Source organism: Neodiprion lecontei, chromosome 5, assembly GCF_021901455.1.
Source record: "Neodiprion lecontei isolate iyNeoLeco1 chromosome 5, iyNeoLeco1.1, whole genome shotgun sequence".
Lineage (NCBI taxonomy): Eukaryota > Metazoa > Arthropoda > Insecta > Hymenoptera > Diprionidae > Neodiprion > Neodiprion lecontei.
In genome coordinates this window covers 27109142-27134346 of record NC_060264.1, presented here as the reverse complement: position 1 = coordinate 27134346, position 25205 = coordinate 27109142, and the positions used below count along the sequence as shown (strand labels likewise).

The window sequence follows — 25205 nt, the reverse complement described above, 5'->3', positions numbered from 1 at the left end:
AATCGGCGTGGTGTTTGAGACGCAGCTGCGGATTTGATCGAGGATGTTTTGCGGAAGGTAACCGCCGCTCGGCTGCATCTGGGTTTGTCCCATCGGCTGGGGACAGAGACAAGGGTTTCCGTTGAACGCGACACAGGGACATGGATCGGAATTTTGCTGCTGTTGTTGCTGATTGAAGAGAAATGGATCCTGCTGCATCGGTTGGCCGAGATTATAGTTTTGTCCAGCCGCGCCTGCGAATCGGTGTAAGATGAACTTGAAAAAATATGTCAACGCCTCTTACAAAAAGTAGCACGATCTTGATTCACCTACCCTGCTGATTCATTCCGTAAGGATTTCCGAAGTTTTGCATTTGCTGGAAGTTGGGGAACTGATTTTAACTGGCCTCCGATCGAACGAATTGCCCGAAGCCTGGGACTCGAGTGACCGATGAAGCAAAACGCTGCTGAAAACCGAAAATAACGTTGCCTTTGTTTACCGTCTGCGCCTGAATCTGCAATTTTTATAACGGAATTTGAATTGGTATTTTTAGGGGTTATATACGTCGCTGACGCCAGTGAATGTTGGATAGATATTAGAACGAGTCTTCTTGACTTCCCTTCGTAGTTAAGCCTGCAGTGCACTGATTATTTTCCATTTGATTAAAATTTTACTCTATCTAAATGATAAAAGATGACCAATTAAAATTTAGCTGTCTTTTCGAAACATCACGTCTCGTTACATCAAAGGTTGTAAACAGAGTGTAATACATGCATGTGAAGTACAACTAATATGAAGATCAAAATCAGCTACTAATGGAACATGAAACTCGCGATATCCACACCGAATATCTTTGGCAACACAAGTAGAGTTGAGGAAAACGTGTAAGAAGGTTGTTTGGTACTTCTTACAGGATTTCGTTGTTGTACAGTTTAAAGTAACAGAAAAATTATAATGCTTCTGAAATATTATTATGCTCTTGGACGATTTCGAGACGTCTTAGTAACTGATTGCCCAGATGTAACCACGTAAGCTTACGTGACGTACGATTTAGCTGATCAATTTTTGTTTCGCGTGTGTAAGTCATTTATTCAATTGGATTCAATGGATGGAAATGCACATCACAAGCTCTGTACTTTGGGCTAAAGAAATACCCGTAGAAGTTTCATAAAAATCTGTAATCCAGACCGACAGCAGAGGAATTACGAAGGAAATCTTTCATTTTTTTGCTGTAACTCTTGATCCGTTACTCGCAGCGTATTCAAACTGCGCGCAAAATTACATCGATATAGAGCATCAAAGAATTATTTCAACTATTTTTCAAAGTCGGCCAAATTTTCGACTGTGAAAATCCGAAGCTGGGACCTTGCTGTTTTGCGATTTTCAGACCTCGGAAACCTTTCGTCTGAGAATCGTTTTGCCGGACTCCGTTTCGTCTAATTGTAACCACAGGATTGCGAAAAAGATATGAAAAAGAGATATCAAAATACACGCAATCTTATACGCAAAAGTACGCGTCCACGCAGCGTATAAACTGACAGATTCTTGCGCCCTTCCAATTGCTTTTCGGTAAAAAAAGGAAAGGTGACGTAAGTCTCACAGTTTTCAATTTTTATTCTTGTTCATATTTCGCATATTTCGACTAACTCAAACGCGTCATTGCGCAAAGTCGATAGTTCGGTTCACAAACATGTCTACGTCTTTACCATCAACCATCAACCATCGTTACCAGACATGACGAATTTAGCTTTATTGTCGGAGCGCAAGTATGATTTCCTCTTGGGTAGTAAGTTTCTCAATCTACGCTGACGGTCGTCGAGTTTTGCGGGCACAAGCGTAGTTACGTATATCGCAATACGTAATATACTGCATCAAGGTCAATCGCCACTTTGGCCTTTCTCGCTGAATGGGACTCTCTCTTAAGTGGGCCAGTCGCCAAAGGCAGACGTCACGAAGATTAAAGTCAGCAAGCTCCGAGTTGTACAGACCTTACACCGGAGTCTCGAGTACCAGACACGATTTCTACGTTTTATCGGGATTTTGCCGTTGTAAAATGATCAAGAGAATAAATATCTGATCCATTATTCCTGCGGTGGTTATTTTATCTAAGACAATTTCATACGGTAAGTGCGTAACGACCCTACAATTCAAAGCTTGAAATTCATCTCGCACAATTTTGAGAACTATTATACGCATGTGCCTTTATTCATACGGATATAATTCTTACTTTGGTGTCTCACAGTTTAGAGTGTAAAACACGTTCACATTCAGACGACGATTGGTAACGTTTTAGCATGATTTTTTACACCTAGAAAAGGAATGGGTTCATTCGTGTAAAAGAAGAAGAATATTGTAAAACTGTTTTAAACAATGGTAAGAATAATAACCGAGTATCCGTATGAATAATTCAGAGCAGCTCACATTGGTTCCATAAAAATTCTACAACGGTGATGTTACGAGAAATATGATGCTTTGTATAATGTATGCATGTATGTGTGTAAGTGTGTCTTAGAGGTGTAAGATTGAACTGAGGAATTAGGAGGTCAGTCGTAATATGAGTGTCGTTAGAGTAGTTACTCTTGTACCGCAACAACTCTGTATATAGTTCTATTTCTATGGCATCTTGAATACACCCAAATCTAGTTCAGTTTGTGTATTCGTTTTCAACTCCTTAACCCTTGGTCGTAGCTGCATTAGTTGCAACAGGTGATAACAGCTGTTTGAAAAAACCCGCCTAACAAATTCCTATGCATTTAACTGGTATCTGAGCTTACCTTTAACGCTGTACCCTCGCATGAAGAATAAATATTATTCTCCTACTGTGTGGATCTAGATTCAAGATATATCAATTTTGCTACCATTGGATGTATCTTTGCATTGGTTTCAGCAATAAATCATAGTCGGAGATCGCCACGGTCTGACAGTCTTTACCAAAAATGGCTCAAAAGTTACCGGACAAGGATTACGAATTCATTCGTGAACTAATCACGGAAATGGTGCACGACCGTTGTTTTTGCGAACGAGGCTCACGGGAGTTTGTAGAAGTCGATTCGATCCGTGCGGAGCCTCTCAGTTTCCCGGACAAGATACCGGTCAGCGAGATATACGCAGCCGAAGTTGGCGTCCGGTTCTCCGGCGAGCTCCAGAAATTTCCGGTCGTGATAAAGCTCCTACCGAAGGCAGCCGAGGTGACGAACGCCCTGGAACTCTTCCAGAACGAGGAACTCTTCTACAGCAAGATAGTGGCCAAGATCGGTACGCCGAACTTCGCGAAGTGCTACGCAGCGGACATGGGAAGATACGGCGATCCGGCGATCGTCCTGGAGAACCTGAAGGTCCAGGGATACAGAGAAGTGGAAAGAAAGCTCGACGAAGAGCATCTCAAGGTCTGGATAAAGGCACTCGGCATGTTTCACGGCAAAGGCTTGAAGCTGAAGAGCGAGAACCCGTCCGAGTTTCGTGAGTTTCACGCGAAGCTACTGGAAGCCACTTTCAACGAGGAGAACATCAGAACCGACATGCCGAACGGAAACGACATTCTAAAGACGGCCCCCTTCCGGGGCCTCAAGTATCTCAAGTCTCTGCCTCAGCCGGACCTCGAGTTCGTAGAAAAAATCGAAACCAGGCTCGGGAGAAATCCCTACGAAATCACGAGGGACCTCGCCACCGAGGTCAGCGAATTCTCCACCCTCTGCCACGGCGGTCTGAGCCGAAAAAATCTACTCTTCAAATACGACGAGCAAGGCAAGCCGATCGACGTAAGAATCATCGACTGGCAGACGACCAGGTACTGCCCGCCTGGCATTGACCTGGGTCCCATCATTTTCACGAACCTCGACGCCGATGATCGACTCTCTAAGGTGAACCGACTCCTCGATGTTTACTTTGACGCTGTGGAAGCGGAGCTACCAACGGTTTCGAGGAAGGACCTGAGGAGGGACGTCGTTTCGAAGCTACTCTTCGCCTACAACGTCGCGTCCTTCCACGTCCCCAACGTCGACAAGGATCTGATCACCCTCGAGCAGTTCGTCGAGGGAGTTTGCTCACTTGGGGGAGAAGATGCTGATGAAGAACTTGCCTCGATATTGTTGGACCTTAAAGCTCTTGGAACTTTTGATTAGACAGCAGGTTATTCTGTCAGAAGCTTCTTAGTATAAGCTTACAGAATGAGCCGACTGAGACCGATGCACGTATTATCCTCGTCCACTTGCTCGCGTTCGTACGACTTTACTGTAGTACTATATAGTCAAAAATACCGTTGCTCCAATCTTCTCGCCGCGGTAAAGTTGGACAGACGGTAAATACAAGTGCTACGTATTGTGTGGATTTTTCATAAACGACGATAATAACGCTTAAATTTAAGTTTCGAATTGCTTTGAATTATCTATTTTTCTCGTCTAACGCGTTTTCGAACCTGAATCACCATCGACGAAATTGTCCTTGACAGAGACCATGACATAAAATTGGAATTTAATAACCTCGAGTGATTGTTGGCATTTAAGATTGACCATGTAAATTCGAATAACTCAAAGTGCCACATCATTGAAAATTATCGTTATTGTCCGTCTGCAATCAGAAGTACAATTATTGGCATAGTACAGTAATTGAGGTACGAAAATATATACGTTGGAAAGATAAAAAGAGAGAGAGAGAGAAAGAGAAAGAGATCCCAACGACGATATTTATTTCTCACAGGTATGTTAATTACAAGAACAGTCTAATGTTCAAAGATAGATCTGCTCAATGCGCGTATATTATTCACTGTCCCTCAAACTCTAAAGAACTTTGAAATAATCGTATCAAAGATATTGGTCCTTCACCTTGCTTTACCTATTAAGTTATAATTAATTCTCGTCTCTTATTCTTATTCGGGTAGTCATAATTTATTGCTCTTACTTACGCTTACATTTAGGCAAGCATCATTCGTAAGAAAAACTAATTGATAATGCAGTGGTCTTTTATTGTCGAATATTCAGTTTTCACAGTCACTTCGTAACTTCTTGGGGATTCATTCGTTGATTAATCAACTCATTAGGTAAATGCCATGATTAATCTCCAGTTTTTCGTGCTAACGCAAAGATTTACAAGTATTACAAGTTAGACTCGACGATGTTCTCCTAAAGGCTTTGATTAACCATACGTGAGCTTATAAAAGATAACTTTTGACCGATCCTTCGTAGGTAGGCAATGTTCCCAAGCCAATGTTTCATCAGAAAATCGATACCGCTTGCCGAGTGGATGTTTTACACACTCCGATTGTATACGCATAATTTTCTAATGTGCACACACGCTCTTGGAAGTTATAAAGAGTCTTCCGTAGACTAAATAATTCTATCCCGTATACAGCGTCCTAATCCATTACATCGGATGTGCAGTTGATGGCGAATTTGTAAGTCTCTTTCTTTTTTTTCACCCGAGTAGGGTAAAGTCTTCTTATTCCACATCCGATGGTGCCGGTAAAGTAGTCTCCCGTTGACGCCGTTCCTGACCGATGGTGTCCAAAACCAGGAAGAGAATGACCAGCGTTAAGAAAATCAGGCTGATGCAGACCAGGAGACTCGGTGTCGAGCATGCCAATATCCGCTTGCACATAGATTTTGTAGAACATCCTATCGAAGATGGGCTAGAGAGCGATGTTGGTGGTGGTGGTGGTGGCTGTGATGCTGGAGTTGGTGGTTTCACTGAACAAACTGGCCCATCAATTGATCTGCCACCGCAACGCGATGGTACAACTGATGGGGTCGGTGTTTCCTTAGCACATGTCCAATCCATTTGAAATAAAGCGAGGAAAATCGAAGAATTTTGAGTGGTGTCATGGGCCGAAAGTGACTTGAAATTGACAGGGTATAACAAAAGAGAAGATATTGATACGACGTTGCCAGTAAATGCATGTGAATTGGTCGATCCATTCTTCGCAGATTCCGGATTCGAAATGAATTCATTTCTTACGGTAAATCAATCTTTTCTTCTGCACGTCAATACGTATCAAATTTTCAAAAATCTTATCGACGTATATCCATTTTTATCTACTCGTTAGTGATTGTACGCGACGTTGCTGCTAGGCTGGATATAAAAGTCCATACTCAATTCCCAGTCCACACAGTAATCTGCATGGCCTACATTCGCTTGTTATAGATAAAAGGGAAAAACGTGGCTCGCAATCAAAATTTTATTCCTTCGGCTGTATCTGTCTGTGAGATATTATTTCATACAATCCAAGACGGCGAACCGCAATCAGTTCTATTCCTGTGCAACATTCCCACGGCATATTGCCCCTTACTTTCCTCAGGCTATACATACAGCTAGGTATAGCTCGCATCCGGCTAGTAACTCAGAAGCCCGACGGTGTCGTTCATTCATCGATGCATTCTACGGCCTTTGAAGGTTGCGTTAGAGCCAGCTATAAGACATGTGAACATACCTACACCTGCCTATGTGCTCCTTTGCGCATGGTACAGATTCGTGATTATAAATGTACGGTAAGCGCGCTCTTGGTCATTTTTCTCATTACCACGAATATGGTAATTTTTCTTGAGCTGCATAGACTCCATTTAATGCATTTTTATCACCTCGAAACTATTTTAATAACAAGAGGAGAATAGCTGTGGGACAACTAGTTGTAACGTGATATGCCGTTATGTTTTTAATCAAAATGACTAGAAATTATAGGTGTGCACCGATAATCAACCGCGTAAGTATTAATTAATCCTGCAGAATGAGTATTGACGGTTTCCTTCCTGCAGTGCAATAATATGACGCCTTGTATCGATTCTAACGATGTTAATGTTTAACCCGTCCACCTTTTTCATTGCTCGGTATATTAACGATGAAAAGCTATAGCCATACACACAAGTACCGCAAAGTTCGCCTGGTTATATTATAACATATACTTTGTGCACAGAAGTAATCATGGTTGTAAAAGGTAACGCCAATTTTAGAAAACGAAGCCTTGGCGAGGTTTTTGCATTACAACGAAATTTCGTTCGAATTCTTGACAAGGAATGGAACAGTGTAAATATTATGCTTATGATAAATATAATCCTATGTCAAGATGGTCTTTATTTTGAACTTTTTCAAAATTTGACCAGGACGCCCCCAAGTTGGTTCCAAGCAAACAAGTCGTCCTGTGACAAAGTATTCTATACCGAAACTGTGGTAAAAACAGGTGTATTTCAAATGGAAAACTATACAGCCGTTATGTGAGGGTTTAGGGTTGAGGTAGGGAACCGCGCTCGGAAGGAGATTGTTATTCATTTATTTGTAACCATTCCTGAGGGCTGCCGAGTCAAAATTCGAAAAAGTTGGAAATAAAAACCAGCCTAACTCACACTTGCGTGGATGACGCGGAGCAAAGTGCAGCGGATACTTGCCGGCGGTCCGACTACGCCGGGTCACGATCACTGCCACACGAGCCACGAGAGACGGGGCTCAAACAGCGCGTGAGTGTGCACGGCGTGTACGCTAGCTAGTAGTCGACGAGTGGGGATGAAATGTGAATGATCCTAGCCGGCGGTAGTGAGGGATAAGGGCAGGGAGAGTGGGGGGCACCGCTTCGGAAATGGCCGCGGGAAAGTAGAAAGCGGTGTGCGACGGTGTGTTTCGACGGTTCCGACCGATGGATCGGCTTGTAACCATACGTGAGAGATAACCGAATATGTAATAATTCCATAATCGCGGAGCACGGTGCATGTTTTAACGAGTAATGTAAGGGCGGAAAAGAGGCGGTCGAAAAACCGGAAAAAAAATTCGCTACTCGGTTTTTTCAACACCGATTCAATTATAGAAGGGCAAAAAGTCTTATCTTTTTCATTCGTATTTAATGAACGCTTACTCGCCGTTATCACCGTCATTATCAGCCCTGTGTTTCCCTACGTTTACGCACACCGCCGCCGAGGGCATATTATTCAAGAATGGCCGGGGACAGTGCTAACAATGAAACGAAGGAGCGGGGTGAGCAGAGTGCGTCAGCTCGGGGGGAGCCGCATTCCAGAGTGGGCGGCACGGTGGAATGTGATCATCCACCTCCCGATCCACCCGGTAACAGGAATTCATCCAGCAGCATGAACACGATAGCAAATTGCCGATACGGTATCACGGCCTCTTTCATCCAAATTTGCCAGGTAATACACCGCAATAATTCAATCATACGTATACGGATATTTTGTATTGCATCGCACTCGCGACCGCTGCTATTTTGCCCGTATGTGGCACAATGAAATCGATATAATGTACAGGGTGATTCAGGTGGCATTGAAAAATTTTAGTGACGTTATGGTAATGATTCATGCTGGGGAAAAAACGTTATTTCGCGATTTTCTAATTCGTTTGAAATTCAGTATACCGTTACAAAACAAAACACACTCAACTTCGAAATCTTAGTTCCTTCAAAATTATTGTGAAATTATGTTTCGTTACTAACTTCAACCTCGTAAACATTTTTGAAGCGTAAATAATGCCTTGACGAAATTCATAAATAGAGTAATCTTTTTCCCAATCATCTTGAGAGAGTTTAGTTATTTCATGGTAGAAACGATGCTCACAGAATTTAGAATCTCGTTATAACAAACAGTTTGAAACTTTGTTGCGACGATGCTTACTTCAGTTTTGTTACTTTTCTGTCATTGCTGAAATAACACTTTACTAAAATACCAATTACCCTCTGATTGGTCAAGAACAGATGTCTACTATCTCCCAACAACTGTATTATCTAATCGCTATGTATTCGGATGAAAAATTTTCAATTTTCAGACATTGCCAACAATCTATAGCTGAAAACTTTACCGTTTCACCGTAATTAGTAAAATCGAAACTGATCTTTGACTGACAGTAGGTATTTTTTATTTCGTTTCTAGATACGTCTTCAGTATTTGTTTCCTCACCTATCCTCGCCACCGTTGCGCTACAACATTTGCCAAGATTCGGTGGAACTGACAGCAGAGCGTCTTGGCAACGATGTCATACGCTATCTGCTTAAAGAAGATTTATATCAGGTGTCAAAGGATCCAGTGTCCAGAAGCATGCGGCATAACGTACGCCTGATGCTCAATAAGCACAGTATACTATTCACCAGTATGGTAAACAGACTGAATGTTGTTCCTGATACCGCTTACGAGGCTTTCATGGCCGTTGCCGACGAACTGTTCTACAATGGCGGAATAACCTGGGCTCGAATTGTTTGCCTGTATGCTTTTATGGGGAGATTGGCTCTCTGGGCTAGGGACAGAAGGATGTACGCGTTGAAGAAAAAATTACCTTCTTATGTGTCGAGGTACGTCAGCGAAGAAATCGCCCATTTCATCAAGGGATATGGAGGATGGGTGAGTAGCACCATTGCACTATCACTGGGCCATTTACTGTACCTCATTACTCCAGCAACAATTGGTACAAAAATCTTACACGATTTTTTGTACCTGCAATATTAGCAGTGAAATCACATATGGCTTCTCAATAGTAAAATACAATAAATAGGTCTCGCCAGTTGCATTGTGAAACTTATCATCACTGGTATGAATTTCTCTCTATGTTCTTGATGCTACAAGCCCAAGCTTGCCGTGCTGCTGAATTCGAAAAGTGCTTCAATATTACCCGATAAATGAATATCAGTGTGAATAAGAATATGATATTTTCAGGAACAACTTTGTATAGAGTATCCAGTTGCCGAAGAGGTCAGTGGAGCCATTTGGCGCAGTCTACTAATGACTGGTACAACCCTGGGATTGATTGCCATAATTCTGACTGTAGCATCTTAAGGTATTTAATCCAAGGTAAACATTGAATAGTAATTATACTGAAGAAGAGAACGATGAATAAAGAACAAATTTTCAAGTACTTATATTCTGTGATTAGAGTCGTTGAAACAATTTTCAAAGAAACAACCACGTTTCAAAAATTTCTCTTGCATATCCAAGCCAATAATTCATTTTTGACACATTTCTTTAAGACAAGATAATCCCTCAAATTGAAAATTTCCCAACCATTAGACATCTTGAAGTTGATATAAACTCATTACTACATGTAATAAATGTCGACAACTAATATGAATGTTTTATGAAATTTGTAAGAGTAACGAATATTAACAAGACCAACGAATTTAATTGTATTGGAATTATAATAGCACCATCTAAAAAAAAATTTGGGAAAGTTCTTGTTCGTAATTTTGTCATCCTACCAAACAAGTTTCTCTATAAATTACTTATTTGTGGAGCCTGTACAACTTGTATATTCAGATAACTTACATTAACGACGACGCAGTGCGAGTTTGCTGTTGCATACGGTAACAATATTATATTGCAAAGGAAATTTCTCAAATAAAGGTAATAGTGATGATTTTTTACCGTTAAATAATTAGCTTTAGCTTCAGCCTCGGCTTAGCACAGATATCGGTGAAAATAAATAACTTGATGAAGTATAAGTAGAAGGAAAATAATTATAATAATAATACTCAAAATCAATTAATCTGATCTTAAAACCAACAAAAAAACAAGAATCTCAAAATTGTATTGAATTTAGGTAGAAAGCAAACTATTTGTATTTATTTATAATTTATTCTAGGTAGAAAATATATTAAATAACAAATTTCATAAATGATAATGCTCTCAGAATACAAGGGAGGAGAACGTCATGTACGATATTCAATCCTTGTGTTTTGGGATAGCAATATAATGTATGTATGCTTGGCCATTAGTGGTTTACAGTAGCGTCTGTCCTACAAATTATAATCTAATATGTAATTTAAAGATTTATAAAATGTGTTGTAACAATTTTTGTATGACGATAAACTCTCTATTTTTTAGTTTTAATACCTTTGTCATTGAAGTTTTTGTACGAACTTAGATTGCGATAATAAACACTTTTAATATCTTAATTCTGTGGTCATCATTTTGACAAATACCTGTTACTTATTGGATTTCTAAGGAATCTTTTGATGATGGGTGGTAGAGCTTTTGAATGAGACAAAAAGTTTTACTAAACTTTTATTATTATTATCTATATATTGGAAAATTGGCTAATCAAATATCTAACAAAACTATGATAAGGTATAATTTAATATTTTACAAGCGATTTATTCCGATCGGAAACAGTGAAAACAATGCGGTATTAAGACCTGTTTGTTGTTAGGTACGTAATATTATTAATAAAACTTATTTCATTTCATTACAAGTAAGGCTGGGTTCTATGGACGTATGAAGAATGACTAGACGCTAAGGATGTTGTTGCTTCTTTCTTCATTTTTACTTTTCAATTAATTTCAATCACCAGATAATAATAGTAATACTAATAATAATAATAATAAAAATAAGCCTTAATCTCATTTACGCATTCATAATGAGCCACCATAGCGTTCAGTCAGTCGTACACGCATTCAACAAGGGTTTTAACCACAAACGTGTACGCCTAATCATGTGCAATTTTCCTGCACCAGAACACTTTAAGTGTTTTATTCAGTATTTTTTTATCTTATTCCTCTGCGTGTTACCACTTCAGTTACGACGTGTAATAATTCCTGATAAATTGGGGAGGGTAAGCTTATAAGCTCATAATATCTAAAAGAATGTTGAATCGAGACACAATGCTAAAGACGAAATAGTCTACCAATTCTAGCTTAAAAAAAAAAAAAAAAAATTTATTCGAGAGTAAAACAGAGAGCTTATGACAAAAGTTTGATATTTATGGGACGAAACATGAAAAACGTGACAGAAAAAATGTGCTTATTTAGTTATTTACAATAATCTGTTCCAAATTATTAGTCTTTATCGTCAAGATCCAGGCAAAAACGTGTCGTAAAAAAAAAATTCTTATTTAATTATTTATAACAATCTGTTCCAAAGTATTAGACTTTATCGTCAAGATCCAAGCCATTATCTTAGTATTTAAGAGTGATATAATGGCGACAGGAAATATTGTAAAATAAAAATAACAGAGATGAAAATGTACATATCGGATTTTAAGTTGTGTGCTGGAACGCCAAAAACACATTGTCATTACGGGTTTTTCAAAGGAATATCATCAGTGATAATTATAATTAGCCGATCGTCAGTTGCTAAGACTTGTTTCTTCTTTCTTCCACTTTTAAAACCAAACTTGAATTCGCAAGGCATAACAAAATGTATAATTTAAAAAAGAAAAAAGAAATATATTTTTATATATATAGATATATAACAATTTACTTATTCCTAATCAAATTTGCAAACTGTACAGAAAACGACCGAATTAGTATTTTTTTACTCTCTTCTCCTCTTTTATCCACTATTTTCTCACAAATTTTTTTCTGATCATAAGAATCAATAATTAAATCTTCAAAAGATTCTAAACTTATTTCATTTCCATTATTACTTATTTACCGTTATACTATATAATATAGTACGTATATATCACTATGTATCTGTACAAGTGAAACAATTTTACGTTATTGTTCCTGAAATATTATTATGATCAAGTGATTAACAATAACTAATGAGAAGAAACACAATAGCAATGGTTAAAGTGTCTGAGCTTGAATCTTTGAGTTTTTTGTTTTTTTACCTTTCCACCTGCAGTACACTACGTTACTCTAACATGCGATGGTAAATAGGTAGTTAGGTAAATTTAATCCGTTCCATATAACTTGGCAGTGAAAGCCCATGACTAGTGATGTTTTGCGGGACAGAAAATGAGATTGAGAAAAAGCAAAAGAAATTTAAAGCCAAAAATAAAACACCTACAAATAATGTATAAGATTTCTACACATGCATTGCAAACATTCATCCAACGATGGTTGCAGATCTGTGAAAAACTGAAATTAAACATGAAACATTTCTGAACAATGATCAGCTTGACAAATAATGACAAGCAAGTTTAATACAGCAAACTTACGGTGGAATGTATATTGTTCATTATATCACTCGAACCGATCAGCCAACTGTACAAGTTTGGCATACTAAACGTTTCACAAATTCTATACACAAGCATAGAAGGCTACTTCTTCTTGCTTTTCTTTCGTTAACTTTTAGCATGTGGTGCAAGTGGTAATATTTTGGAAGTTTCAATTACTCTGTCAAATAGAGAACCAAAGTCTATTCTTTGGTATCCACACTTCTGTACTGAGTTAGTGAAAAGTCTTGTATACCTGGTCTATCTGATTAAGACGAAAATGAATTCAAGTTGCAGAAAGGATGAAAAACAAAAATCACAACAGAAAAAATAATAATAATAATAATAATAATAATAATTGTGCGTGCTAAATATTTGGTGTAAATTATAATTCATATTATTTATGATGATTTCGAAATGATTCATATATTTTGGGGTAATTGCATCTTGTAGCAACTACTCGCAGTCCGTTATGATCAGTCGTAGATTGCATACAGAACACGCGCTAAGTATACTTCTACACGTTCACATTATTTGATCATTTAACCTTAAGAAGCTCTCACAGATTTGTCACTGGGAAACTTGAAACTGGGAAACTTGAAACTCGAAATTTGAAATTACTAGTTTCAGATTAGTACACATGGTCATTCGGTCGATCTTAGGCATTCCATAAAGCATTGTTACAGCGTCAAGTCCAATATTTTTCTCGCGGCGGAGGGCGGAGGGGGGAGGGAAACGGATTACACACATCTATTCATACATAGGGTGTGTATATATACGTATATATATGTGTGTATATATATATAATATACATACATACATACATATAGACACACTTATATATACACTTCATCTAACAAGATAAAAGTATGGATCAAATTACTTTGTATTTCGTCTCTTGATAGTGTTGAATTTTAATTAACAAGATGATAAAATCGAATCATAGCAACATTATGTTAATGGAGATGCGTTAACGCGGACCGTATCGTCATCAAATGTATATCAATTTATATGTATACGATTTTTCTTTATCACTCGAGGACCTGTTCTTTAATTTTCTGTCTCTTATCAGCTTCTTGACATATCACAGCTGGGGCAGGATGAGGGCAATGGGGGAGATGGGGGAATGATGGGTGGCGGGCAACGTCGAGATATATTGGGATTCACGATCTCATCTCCATTGGATAAAACTTGTCAAAACCCCCCTCCCCTACAATTTATTCTGTATAGTCCCACCACTCCTTCTCATATCCTTCATGGACGTGTTCCAGAAGCACCTTTCTCCGACTGTCGCAATATCTGTTGTGTAAAAATGTTAAAATATAGTTGAATAAATTACGAAAAACGTAATAGCAACTCACAAACTAAAGACACTATTCACAATTTCGCACCTGTATTTATCTTGTACTTTCTGCTTTATATCGGCCAGATTCTCACTCGTTATATCCCGCTCTAGGTATTCAGACAAACACTCGGTCGCACTTTCCAAGTCTCTCTGGTTATCTTCAAAGATCACAGACTGATTATTTTTCCTCAAGTAATAGGCAAACACGTATGTGTACATGAGAGTTTGCCGACAGGAACACAATATATCTACTGCTTTCTTCAAAAATTGTACCTGAAATCCAAATAGCGTCGTAAATAAATTGTTTCTGTTTTCCTTCTGCTATATATAGTTTTGCAATTTATGTACATGAATGTTAGAACAGGAAGAAATTCTTAGTTTATTTTTTTTATTTCACATTTGAGCGTGCGAGGTTTCTTAAATCATAAGTCACATAAGTTTCGACTTTGCAAACGTACCTAACGAGTAATCGTTATCAAAACTCACCTCTATCCAAGACATGTTATGCTGTTGCATCTCCTCCATCTTCTCTTTGACACTGGCGTACAATTTGCTCTCAAACTTGAGCGACTGCATGTGATTCATGTATCTATTACAATAGAATAAATATCTTTGTAGTGCCGACCTAGATTTCTCTTGAGCATCTCTAGCTGCTTTGGCTTCCTCCTCGTCGTATCTGTTACAGTTATACCAGCTGGAACCGTGCGGTTCCCACGGTCCAAGGCAGACCCAGCAAAAGTCCGCTTTACAATTTTGGTTTTTGCACACCATGTGATTACAACCTCCATCCTTTTCGATGGTGACGTTGCACTTCGGACACTCTTTTGTGTTTGCCGCAATCCAGTTGGAGGTTTCAGAATCGTCATCGCACTTCTTAATCCATTTTCTTAACAAGTGACATTTAACAGGGTCGTGCCAGTTCTCTCCACAATGGAAACAAAACGTGTGCCCACATTTACACGTAACTGGTCTTGGTTCTACATATTGCACTTTTATCGCATTATTGCAGTCCGGTGACGGGCACCACCTCAGCAGTCTGTTACACTGAAAAATTAGGTGATATTAATTATAATTCGAGGCGTGAACACAACTTTCTGATGAAATTAAGTGATTAAAGTAAGTAAAATTCAAGTGCAGGTGCAACAAAGTAATGAAACTCTCCGAAAATTTCAATTATTTAACCAATCGTCAAGTGGATGTTCAAAAAAGACAAACGGAGCCTGTTAAGTATGTTGACGTTGAAGATTATCTTGTATTGGGAAGGGTAATGAAAATGTTTTAGTCGGCAATACTGGTTAAAAACATCGGTTAAGAAGGATTCAGAAATTAATTTTTCATTTGAAATGTATTTACAAGTGAATTTTCAAATTAAAAAAGTTATTAACGTGTGGGAAAGACAAGTGAGTGCGAATCATGAGATGTCAATGTACTACCAGACCTGAAATAAAGTCAATTTTCAAATGTATTTACCTTTATACTACTATATAGTTACTACTATGTAGTATACATATGCGCTTACTTCGACAAAACTGTTCGTAATGAGATGCTGATACTTCAATTTTACTCTAGAGTCTTTGACAAGTCTCATAACACTGGCGTCGTCGACTAGTATGTCGCAGGCGTGAGCGGCACAGGCTATTGTCTGGCCAACACCTTCCTCCATAATTTTTGTAGTTAGATATTCTCCCCAGCACCCTGTGCAGAATCTATGTCCACATTCCAGACCAGTCATCATCTGTTAGAGGCAATAAAAAAATGTGTTCGTAATAAAACCAGAAATGATAAGTTACCGCAAGTATAAAAAAAAAAAAAACTTGCGTCACTATTGTTTAATAGTTGAGGGGATAAATAAATTTTGATACTACATCAAGGTTTATTTCATTCATAATCCGTTTGCTTTGTGTATTAATTAGAGCCAAGCTGCTGGCATGCCTTTAGAGTTCAAGGCTTCGAACACTGTTTACCGTCTAATTTGATTAACAAATCAATGGCAGTTCAGGCTTCGTTTAGACAGAATAGTTATATATTAAATTTTACTACGTCACAATATTAAGCGTTAATGTTATATGACAGTAAAACGTTTACTGTTGTTACAGGATTGGTGGCGGATAATTACTTCCAACAATGAGAAGTGTGTCGATTTTAAAAAGCAATCAGAGCTTGACTTGCAAAATATACGGCACTTTTCTCATTAAAATAAAAAATAATTACTATCACTTTTCTTTATGGACAATTCTCTACATATTCATTTAAGTTCGCAAACAAATTACTCTTCTAAATTCTAAATATTCATCGTGCAGGATTTAGATTTCATTAGCATTTCATTGAATTTTATCGACAGTTTATCTAATATTTAATACATTATACCAGCTTGAGAGAGATTGTACTAAATTATTTCTACGAAAGTAACAACAATTGGACATACATTTTCTTTTTAGCTTGGCCATTATATAATAAACTAAAAATTCTCCCAAAGTAGAATTTTTTTGCAAACTTTGAAACGATTGAAAGAACTGCTGCAAAAATGCTCTGAATGATTTGAGTCATTCAAAACAATAATTGCATCACTCACCGACGATGGTAATGTCATAAAGCATATGCCGCACTCTTCCGTTCCGTTTGTAGAAGTTCGTCGAGACTGAAAAACAATAGAACCAAGAACTGAAAAGTTGTTGAACAGAATGAAACGACAAAAGTTGAATGTTCTTCAACAGATTTTTCATCAATTACCAGAGATATTTGTGAAGATCTGGTCCTGTTAATGACGGGTCCTTTTCTAAAAGGATTTATAACGCGTGCTTCTGCAAATAATTTTTCTTGATCACCGTCATAAAAACGTTCCATTAATTTCTCTTTGTCCCATTTAAAATGATTAAGTAAAATCCTAGTCGTGGTTGCAGGTATCTAAAACGGTACAAAAAAGGCCTGTTAAATTGCATACTCAACAAAATGAATAAGGAAATTCGAAAAATATGGTAATTCATTTCTAGTAGTCAATTCCATTGAAATAAAATACACGAGTTGTTTCCTCACTCACTCACTCCTCACTTACTCACTCACTCACTCACTCACTCGCTCACTCACTCACTCACTCACTCACTCACTCTCACTCTCTCTCTCTCTCCTTTGCCAGATATTCGTAAATGCGAAAATTGTAAGGAAAGGGTGGGGGGAGTAAAAAAGACGGAAAAAAAGAAAACACAAACACGCTTATAGCTTGCAAGGTGAAATTGCAGCAGCAACTCGCATAATACATACAAGCAAGCATGAAGGCGATCAGCTGATCCGGAGAAGACAAAGAAGCAGTCTTGAAAACGGCGAGTGGATCGAAAATAGGAGTTGGGAGAGATAAACAAAGGACGAACGACCGCGATTTAGAGATCAGTGATCACTTATCGAGGATAAAAAGGTTTATATAAAGAGGTTTCTGTAATTTCGTTCCCGAGAAAATGTGATTTTTCTTCTTTGGTCAACGGCAAAATATATGTGTAGTTTTATCACATTGAAGTTAGTAACGTTATCGTAAAGATTCACGCCGAGGAAAAGCAGTTATATCGCGATTTTGAAATAGTCTGAAATTCGATAAACCGTAATAAAACAAAACACACTCACATTTCGAAATCTTGGTTCGTTCAAAATCATTGTAAAATTAGGAAAATAGTGACTTTTCTGCAATGGTTCGTTACGATAACGTTACTGAATTCAACCTCGTGTAGTTTTGACGTGACTGATTGCGAAGGCGGAGGAACGAATTCAATGACCGAAATCACTCACCTCGACGACGGTGTTTACGTCTTTAATCGAGTCCACCATATGCTGAACGATCTCTTCGGTCGATAAAACCTCGAAAGGATAATCGTCAATATCTGTGGCTCGTTCGCGGGGATTCCCGGACTCAATGTCCATAGCGAAATCGACGTCATCACCGCTGGACTCGTTACCCGAATCAACGTCGTCATAGGGTGTCTCTTCCTCAGAATCCATTATTATCGGGGTTTATTATGTATTTTGCTGGGCTACTTTGTTTATAGCGTGATTTTCTCCTCAGAAGACTGATTGCACGTTCTTCCCGTTTCTGCTCACCGTGGCCGTCGTGATTGATGGATAGCGAACAGAGATACGATCGAATGGATTTTTCGAGTATAAATTTTCCAAATCACGCGCGTAGACCAATTGTCCTTTTTTTTTTATTGTAAGATGCGTCTGTGTCTGTGTCTCTCGTCGGTTTGAGATATTTATCCGTTCACCAACACCAGCACGAAACTGTTTGTGAAACAGTTCGATAAGTATAATGACAAATGGGAATTGAAGGTGTAGGAGAACAGCAAAACAGGTAGTACGTACGACTGAACGAATAGAAAAAATAAATAAAAGGGAAAAAAAACTAAACAAAAGGAACAAAACTAAATAGAATCAAAGGGTGAAACAATGCCGCGATTAGTTTCGCGACTCGAGATTAGACGGGAACCCTACCACCTAGTGAATATGTGCGAACAAACGGATTCTGTGTGATCCGCACTTTACCGCGGGATGACCCCCGACGAATTTAGATTTCGCTGTATTGCGAGCCCAGAGAACGGTGGGAATAGTTGTGAAAACGACACAAAGGCAGCTAACGCGATTCGTCAACTGCAGCAACGGGTTAGCTAGGCGAAACTGGTGCCGTGCACCTGTGTTATTCGTTGTTCGGAGAACCAGCGAGCGGGCGAGCGACGATCTTTCAGCACATGACGTCACCGTAGCGAGCAGTGCTGGGTTCTGAAACGCGCAGAGAATCACGGGAAACTTTATACGAACGTACCGTAGGAGGTACACACATGTGTATACCCATACTTGTATGTAATATATGCTTGTGTAGGTGTACCAATATTATACATATGCACGCAGAGAGCGCACGGCACTTGGTATCATTATTTACCTAGTGACAGATAATCGAGACACGGGGGCCTTGTCGCGGCGTTATTTTAACCCCTTGGGTGATCCGACGGGGGGTCCCGTCTCCAGGACAAAGGGCTGGAGAATTAATCGAACCTATATCGCGACGTGCAACGGCTCTAAGAATACACAAATCAGCTGCCAAAAACACTCGAGCTTATATTCGGCAGCTGATCCACTAATGGCAGACGCGCAGAACGAGTCTGGGGGCTAGCGCCACGCCACGGCGTGTTTGGAAAGTTGTCATGCGAAAGCATATGGGGCGCCTACTTTTCAAGCCGCGGCCAATACCTGACGGTTTTAAATTTGTCAGGACCAATGATGAGCGCGGTTTGGTGACGTGACGTTTCGCATTCCGTTTTTTTTTCGCACCACATCCCACCATGCCCCATCATTGCAGCAACAGCAACGCGACGAACGAGCTCATTTCACTTCTGCTACCACTGCTGGAGTCACGTCCGTCATCCCGGAGTGGTGTTGCTGATGCTGACCGATGCTGTCCGCTGTTGATATCGAGTGTTATTTCGCTTCTCGATATATCGTCGCGGTATCGTCGACGCTGATAGGGTCTCGGGATTATAGGAGCGTGGAGGCGAAAATTTACGCAGAATTTCACTGTGAACTTTGAAAAGAAATACGGAAAAGCAAGAGGAAAAAAAAACAACGAAACTACCGCTCCGAGAAACGAGAAGAGGAAAATCGCGCGCGTCGACGCGAGTTGCGGCAGCGGAACTGCGGTCTGCAGATAAACGGCTTTGTGATTCGTCGGTAGGCGCCTTCTTACGCCAACTACGTGAAACGCCTAAGTCGAAGATCGATTATTAACGCGTTTTTCGTTTAATAACATGCGGACAATTTCGCACTGCTCGTACCTGTCATCCGCGACGAGCAGCTAACGCGCGAAACCTCGCTGGTTAATTGCGAGTTGAAATTCGATAAGGACAAACATGAGTCTGCCTACCATCAAGGATTACTCGCTCCTCGAGAAGATTGGCTCTGGAAGCTACGCGACTGTTTACAAAGCCTTCAAAAAAGTGCGTGTGTACATTTGAGGTTATGTTATACTATGTTACGTTATGTATTATTATGTATACAATATGGAAGGCTGTGATGAGAGAAACAATGATCAAATGGACGCAAAAACGTATGAGAAAAGAAAAAAAAAGAACAAAAAATAGCGACGTTAACTTCGAGAGTTTAATAATCCTTTGTGTAGGGTGGATCTAAGGATGTGGTCGCAATAAAATCGATGGACAAGTCAACCTTGTCAAAGTCTGCTATAGAGAACATAATCACGGAGATAAGGCTATTAAAAATATTGAAACATGAACACATTGTAGAGATGAAGGACTTCTTTTGGGACGACAGGTTCGTACCTGAAATTAAGGCAACGATGTTTCAACTAATAAGTATAAAGAGGGTAAACTGTCGAGTTTTTATTGAGCAAAAAAATAAACAATCACTTATATTTTCAATTATATTTATTGTTCAGGTACATATACATTGTGATGGAATATTGCGACGGAGGTGACTTGTCGAAATTCATTAAGAGAAAGCACAGATTGCCGGAAAATATTTGTCGCAAATTTTTACAACAACTTGCGTTAGCATTAAAATTTCTACGCAGTCATAACGTTTGTCATATGGATCTCAAACCGCAAAACTTGTTGCTTATGAACACACCGAAACTCACACTAAAAGTTGGAGGTGCGTTAATTATACAGCACGTTTCAAATGAGCGAAATCAAACGAACTAGCCTAAAGTGAAAGAGTAGAAAAAACGAGCATCAAATTTGTTGATATTCCACACGCTTCCAGTGCTTTCAAATCGAATGCTGATTTGTTATTTTAGCAAATATCAGCTTCGTATACAATCGCACACGAATTTTCTAAACGCCTCTTGAAAAAATATTTATCCACTTATCCTGAACCATTTTCAGACTTTGGTTTTGCTCAGTACTTGGCTAATTATGAACACAAATTTGCCATGCGTGGTTCACCGCTTTACATGGCACCTGAAATCTTGCTAGACCACAAATACGATGCCAGAGTCGATCTCTGGAGCGTCGGTATCATCATGTACGAGTGTCTTTTTGGCAAGGCTCCTTACTCTAGCAGCAGCTTTCAAGAACTGGCTGAAAAAATTAAGGACAGACGTCCAATTGAGGTGATTTATAGACAGAAATTATGGTTCGAACACTGGCTGAAAAATTTTATAGTATATTGTATGCAATTAAAAGACTATAGCCCTACCCTACGTAAAAATAATTGTTTTTGTAGTGTATCTGGGTTTTATTTTCATATTAGTTTTCTTAACCACAGAACAATCAATCATACAATCTAGTGTGCATCTTTGTGAAATCTTTTCAAATTACACAAAATCTTAAGACTCGTGAAGATCTTTTGAAATGCGTCAGAATGTTTCAATGTTATTTTAAATACCAAGACACGTCAGAGCTAAGGAAATCTTTCAAGTCTCTTGTCGTTTTTGAATCGTGGCTTATATGCGCTCCAGTTATTACGCACTGCTTTGCATCGAATCTTTTATACCGGCCCTAGGGGTCATTTTGCAACGGTTAACGTAAGGTAGAAAGGCACCTCACTCAAAGGATATGATTCACGAGATTCTCGTAGTAAAGCATGGAGGCATGTTGATTGTGGACTTACTTGATCGGAATTTTTATAGTGTTGTCTTTGGATTGAAAATATGGATAAATTTTTTATGCGCTATACAGCTCCCTAAAAACTCGTATATAACTCCAGAGTGCAAAGATTTGATAACTTCGCTGTTGAAGCACAATCCTTCGGAGAGAATTACGTTTGACGAGTTCTTTGCCCACGAGTTCTTAGACCTGGTTCACGCACCGACCAAAGACAACTATGACAAAGCTGTTGTCCTTGTACACAAGGCGGTACAGCTGGATAGGGAGAAAAATCAGAAGGAAGCTTTTCACCACTACTGCGACGCTCTCAGATACTTCATACCATTAGTTACCAGTACGATAACATCACTGTATTTATCTATCTCTCTCTCTCTGTTTGTGTTTGTGTGTGTGTGTCAAATGTGTTGATACGTCGGACTGGCGTTGATAAAGAACTGGGCACGCCGACCCGATGGATAAAATACAAGGGTAGTAGATGCAGGCAGTGGAGAAGAGGAAGTGAAATTTTTTAATTTATTGTGAATGGCTGCGAATATTATGCATGTACAATTTATAATCGGAATGGAAATGTGAAGATACTTATAATTCCTTAGATGAGACTGATCCACAAAGGAAAGAGGCTCTGAGGCTTCGTGTCAATGATTATATAAAACGAGCAGAGGAACTGAAAAGCGTTTATGCCGATGACTATGTGGATAATACTGATAAAACAAAGACAGTTCCAGAGGTGCAGGGGGCATTGGCGAAGAAAGAGTCCTTTGACAGAAACAGCTACCGCAAATTATGTTGGTACAATGATAAAAATGAGGGCATGAAAGGGAAACGGGAGTAAATTCACACGCACCCTTTTTTTCTACATATTTATGTTATTCTGTCTGATGGCGAAATATTTGGTGGTATCTGGAAAAAAGTAACAAGTCGATATTTTCTTATCTCCACCGGTTGTATGGGTCACCAGTGATTTACACAATGCGTTGTACAATATGAATTGTTCACTGATTAATTAAGAGTAATTAATGAAAGTGTAGTTCTTTCCCATTATTTAAATATAATATTTTTAAAGCCAATGAAATGGGTGAAGCTATTTTCGGAATATTTACATCATTGGAATAAGTAAATGAGATGAACGTAGTTTGAATCTCTCATTTTAAAAGTTTCCTGGATGTCATATAAATGAACCTTGACACTTGAAAAAAAATTCAAAAACAAAATGTGCTTTCTTGTTTATCTGCTTTATAAATAAGGTCAGTGTCAGATTTTGAAAAGCTAAGTACTCTGCTGATTTCTTTCGCCCAAAAGACTGTGCAGTTCGATTTATCTCCCGTTTCTGTTCACCTCCTCATGCTAAGTTGATGTTAACGATTGGAATGGACTGAAGTAGAAATTTATAAAATCAAAATCTATACGAAATAGCTAAATATTCACGTTCGAAAATAGGTAGCCTGAGCAAAAGTACAGCAGGTATGTGCGATGCCTTAGAAATAGGTGAGATTGCAGAGCAGTATCTCTCTGAAGGGAATTACGAAGTTGCCCTTGAGAAGTTTAAATCCTGTTTAGAAATGCTGGTGCCTCTTTTAGCTAAGGAACCACCTGGCCACAGAAGAGACCTCCTCCACAAACAGGTAAATTCACCCGAACGAAACATGGCATGCTACGTTACACAAATCTAAATTAATCAACTATGTTACAATATTATAGGTTCAACTCTGGATGAAAGAAGGTGAGAGTACCAAGGCTCTTTTGGGTACGAAAAATTTAGAGCCAACTGGAACGCAGACCACCTCGTATTTAACTGATCATCAATGTACCCTGCAGTAATAAAGTGATAATTGAATTTAGTTAAAATTTAACGGTGATTTGGGGCGGAAGGGGGGCGGGGGCGACTGACTGACCATTCTTCGTTCGCGTATCGTGATAATTACCAAGTTATTCATTGACGCGACTGATTCCTGCCTCGCGCATAGTTTCTTACGCGTCCGCACAGTGCAGACATTAATTCGCGCACGCGATCTGCAGCAGATTCGCAAAGCCTTGCGGATCAAATTAATAGATACATGTGTATGCGGAGCTACGGACGGCATATATACACTTGTTGCGCGAGCTTGTTTACTTATCGTTCTGCAAGGTCGCGACGAAATAGCGTCAAGGTGAACGTGACCTTTTCTGCCCCGATTTTTTCCGATGCGTTGTATACTTGTACCGAATCTTATCGCATTGGCAATTAAAATTAGAAAGTATCACGGTAAAATATTCTAATAACGTGCGAAAGTATGTTACCTTCCCCTTTTGCAGAATCTGTAAACTTTTTCATGCTCTTCGATATGCTCAAAGAATTTTGAAGTATATAATATAATTTTGAAGATACTTATGTACAGTCGAACCTCGATCATCTGAATCAAACGGGACAGGGCCTAGTTCGCATTGGCGAAAGTTCGGACAAGGGAGCAGTAATGGCGGGTGAAATGATGCCAGGTATATAAAATATTACGAACACAAGATAGTTAATACATGTTATTTTTTTTTTTTTATTTTCACACACGTTATTCCAAGTCCTTTGACGTGTAAGTTTGACACAAAATATTGTTGATATAAAACTATGAGAATGCAAGTGGTGTGGGTCAGTGTAACCTAATTTTTCGGAACAAAGAAATCCGTATTTAAGATTCACAAAGGACCAAATTCCTTTGTCCTAAAAAATTAGGTCAAACTGACTTGCACCACTTGTAGTCTTAACCCCTCGTATATGTTCCACAATTTTGAGTTCACGAAGGTGAACCCTAGAACGGCAGGGGGGGGGGGGGGTAAGAAACACCCCACGCGAACTTTAATTTCCGGCCGCAAGAGAACAACTTATACGTTTTTAAATCGAGACATATCAATTTTCGACCACTTTTGTGGAACTTGCACAAAAACTTTTTTGGCCCGCGTGATTCTTCACTAAAAACCGAAGAAAATGAGACCCTATAGGACTTTTAACGATATGATGTACCAGAATTATGGAGTTTACAAGGTTGGGGCGTTTTTCAACCCACGTTACTGTTATAGGGTTAAAAGGTAGGAATGATTTAGGTTCGGCTAATCGAGGTTCCACTGTAGGTTAAATAATTTAGAAATGATGACTTCAAATCATCTAAAGACACATTATATTGATCTGCTACACCTTTGCTAGAAAGCTGACAAAAAGTTTGGATGCCATCGGAAACTTTGCAGGAATTTTTCTTTCGACTGCGGACCGAACGATAATACCAGACCATTTTCACTATCGTAAAATATAATAAATGCTCATTAGATGTAGTTTTAGCCTCCAATATTTTGTTTTTCGACGTTGACGCAGATACGAATGTACAGTACCGGTACGAAACTGTCGTCCGCGAGGTCTTTCACCGAATTTGCGAGGTCAGTGACCTTCAACTTACGTTGGACGCTTGGGGTGG

General features: G+C 39.0%; 3 protein-coding genes across 11 annotated transcripts; 2 read left to right on the top strand and 1 right to left on the bottom strand.

The window, feature by feature from the left end:
- Positions 1–51: 51 nt before the first annotated feature.
- Positions 52–10843, top strand: LOC107226501. Of its 3 annotated transcripts, XM_046741496.1 has the most exons (5): positions 52–2102; positions 2867–4674; positions 5401–8099; positions 8832–9296; positions 9609–10843. In XM_046741496.1, exon 2 carries the CDS (start codon positions 2916–2918, stop codon positions 4098–4100), a length of 1185 nt encoding a protein of 394 aa, XP_046597452.1. In that variant the 5' UTR covers positions 52–2102; positions 2867–2915; the 3' UTR covers positions 4101–4674; positions 5401–8099; positions 8832–9296; positions 9609–10843. The 3 variants fall into 3 exon arrangements, with proteins under 3 accessions (XP_046597452.1, XP_015522819.2, XP_046597453.1); XM_015667333.2 differs by having other exon boundaries at positions 2867–8099; XM_046741497.1 differs by lacking the exon at positions 52–2102 and adding an exon at positions 2141–2685 and having other exon boundaries at positions 2867–8099.
- Positions 10844–12091: 1248 nt separating this feature from the next.
- LOC107226505 (E3 ubiquitin-protein ligase ariadne-1) lies at positions 12092–19527 on the bottom strand. 5 transcript variants are annotated; one of them, XM_046741490.1, is made up of 9 exons: positions 19092–19328; positions 18698–18931; positions 17948–18436; positions 16904–17077; positions 16746–16811; positions 15693–15908; positions 14660–15217; positions 14220–14446; positions 12092–14127 (listed from the first exon to the last, which is right to left on the bottom strand). In XM_046741490.1, the coding sequence occupies exons 3-9, from the start codon at positions 18155–18157 to the stop codon at positions 14046–14048; spliced, it is 1533 nt and encodes a 510-aa protein (XP_046597446.1). In that variant the 5' UTR covers positions 18158–18436; positions 18698–18931; positions 19092–19328; the 3' UTR covers positions 12092–14045. The 5 variants fall into 5 exon arrangements, with proteins under 5 accessions (XP_046597446.1, XP_046597447.1, XP_046597448.1 ...); XM_046741491.1 differs by lacking the exons at positions 18698–18931; positions 19092–19328 and adding an exon at positions 19400–19527; XM_046741492.1 differs by lacking the exons at positions 18698–18931; positions 19092–19328 and adding an exon at positions 19379–19481.
- A 17-nt stretch (positions 19528–19544) lies between these two features.
- On the top strand, positions 19545–23609 carry LOC107226504 (serine/threonine-protein kinase ULK3). 3 transcript variants are annotated; one of them, XM_015667338.2, is made up of 8 exons: positions 19545–20142; positions 20325–20476; positions 20601–20815; positions 21049–21275; positions 21844–22105; positions 22365–22556; positions 23209–23393; positions 23470–23609. In XM_015667338.2, exons 1-8 carry the CDS (start codon positions 20056–20058, stop codon positions 23587–23589), a joined length of 1440 nt encoding a protein of 479 aa, XP_015522824.1. In that variant the 5' UTR covers positions 19545–20055; the 3' UTR covers positions 23590–23609. The 3 variants fall into 3 exon arrangements, with proteins under 3 accessions (XP_015522824.1, XP_046597450.1, XP_046597451.1); XM_046741494.1 differs by having other exon boundaries at positions 19545–20252; XM_046741495.1 differs by having other exon boundaries at positions 19832–20528.
- The last annotated feature ends 1596 nt before the right edge of the window (positions 23610–25205 follow it).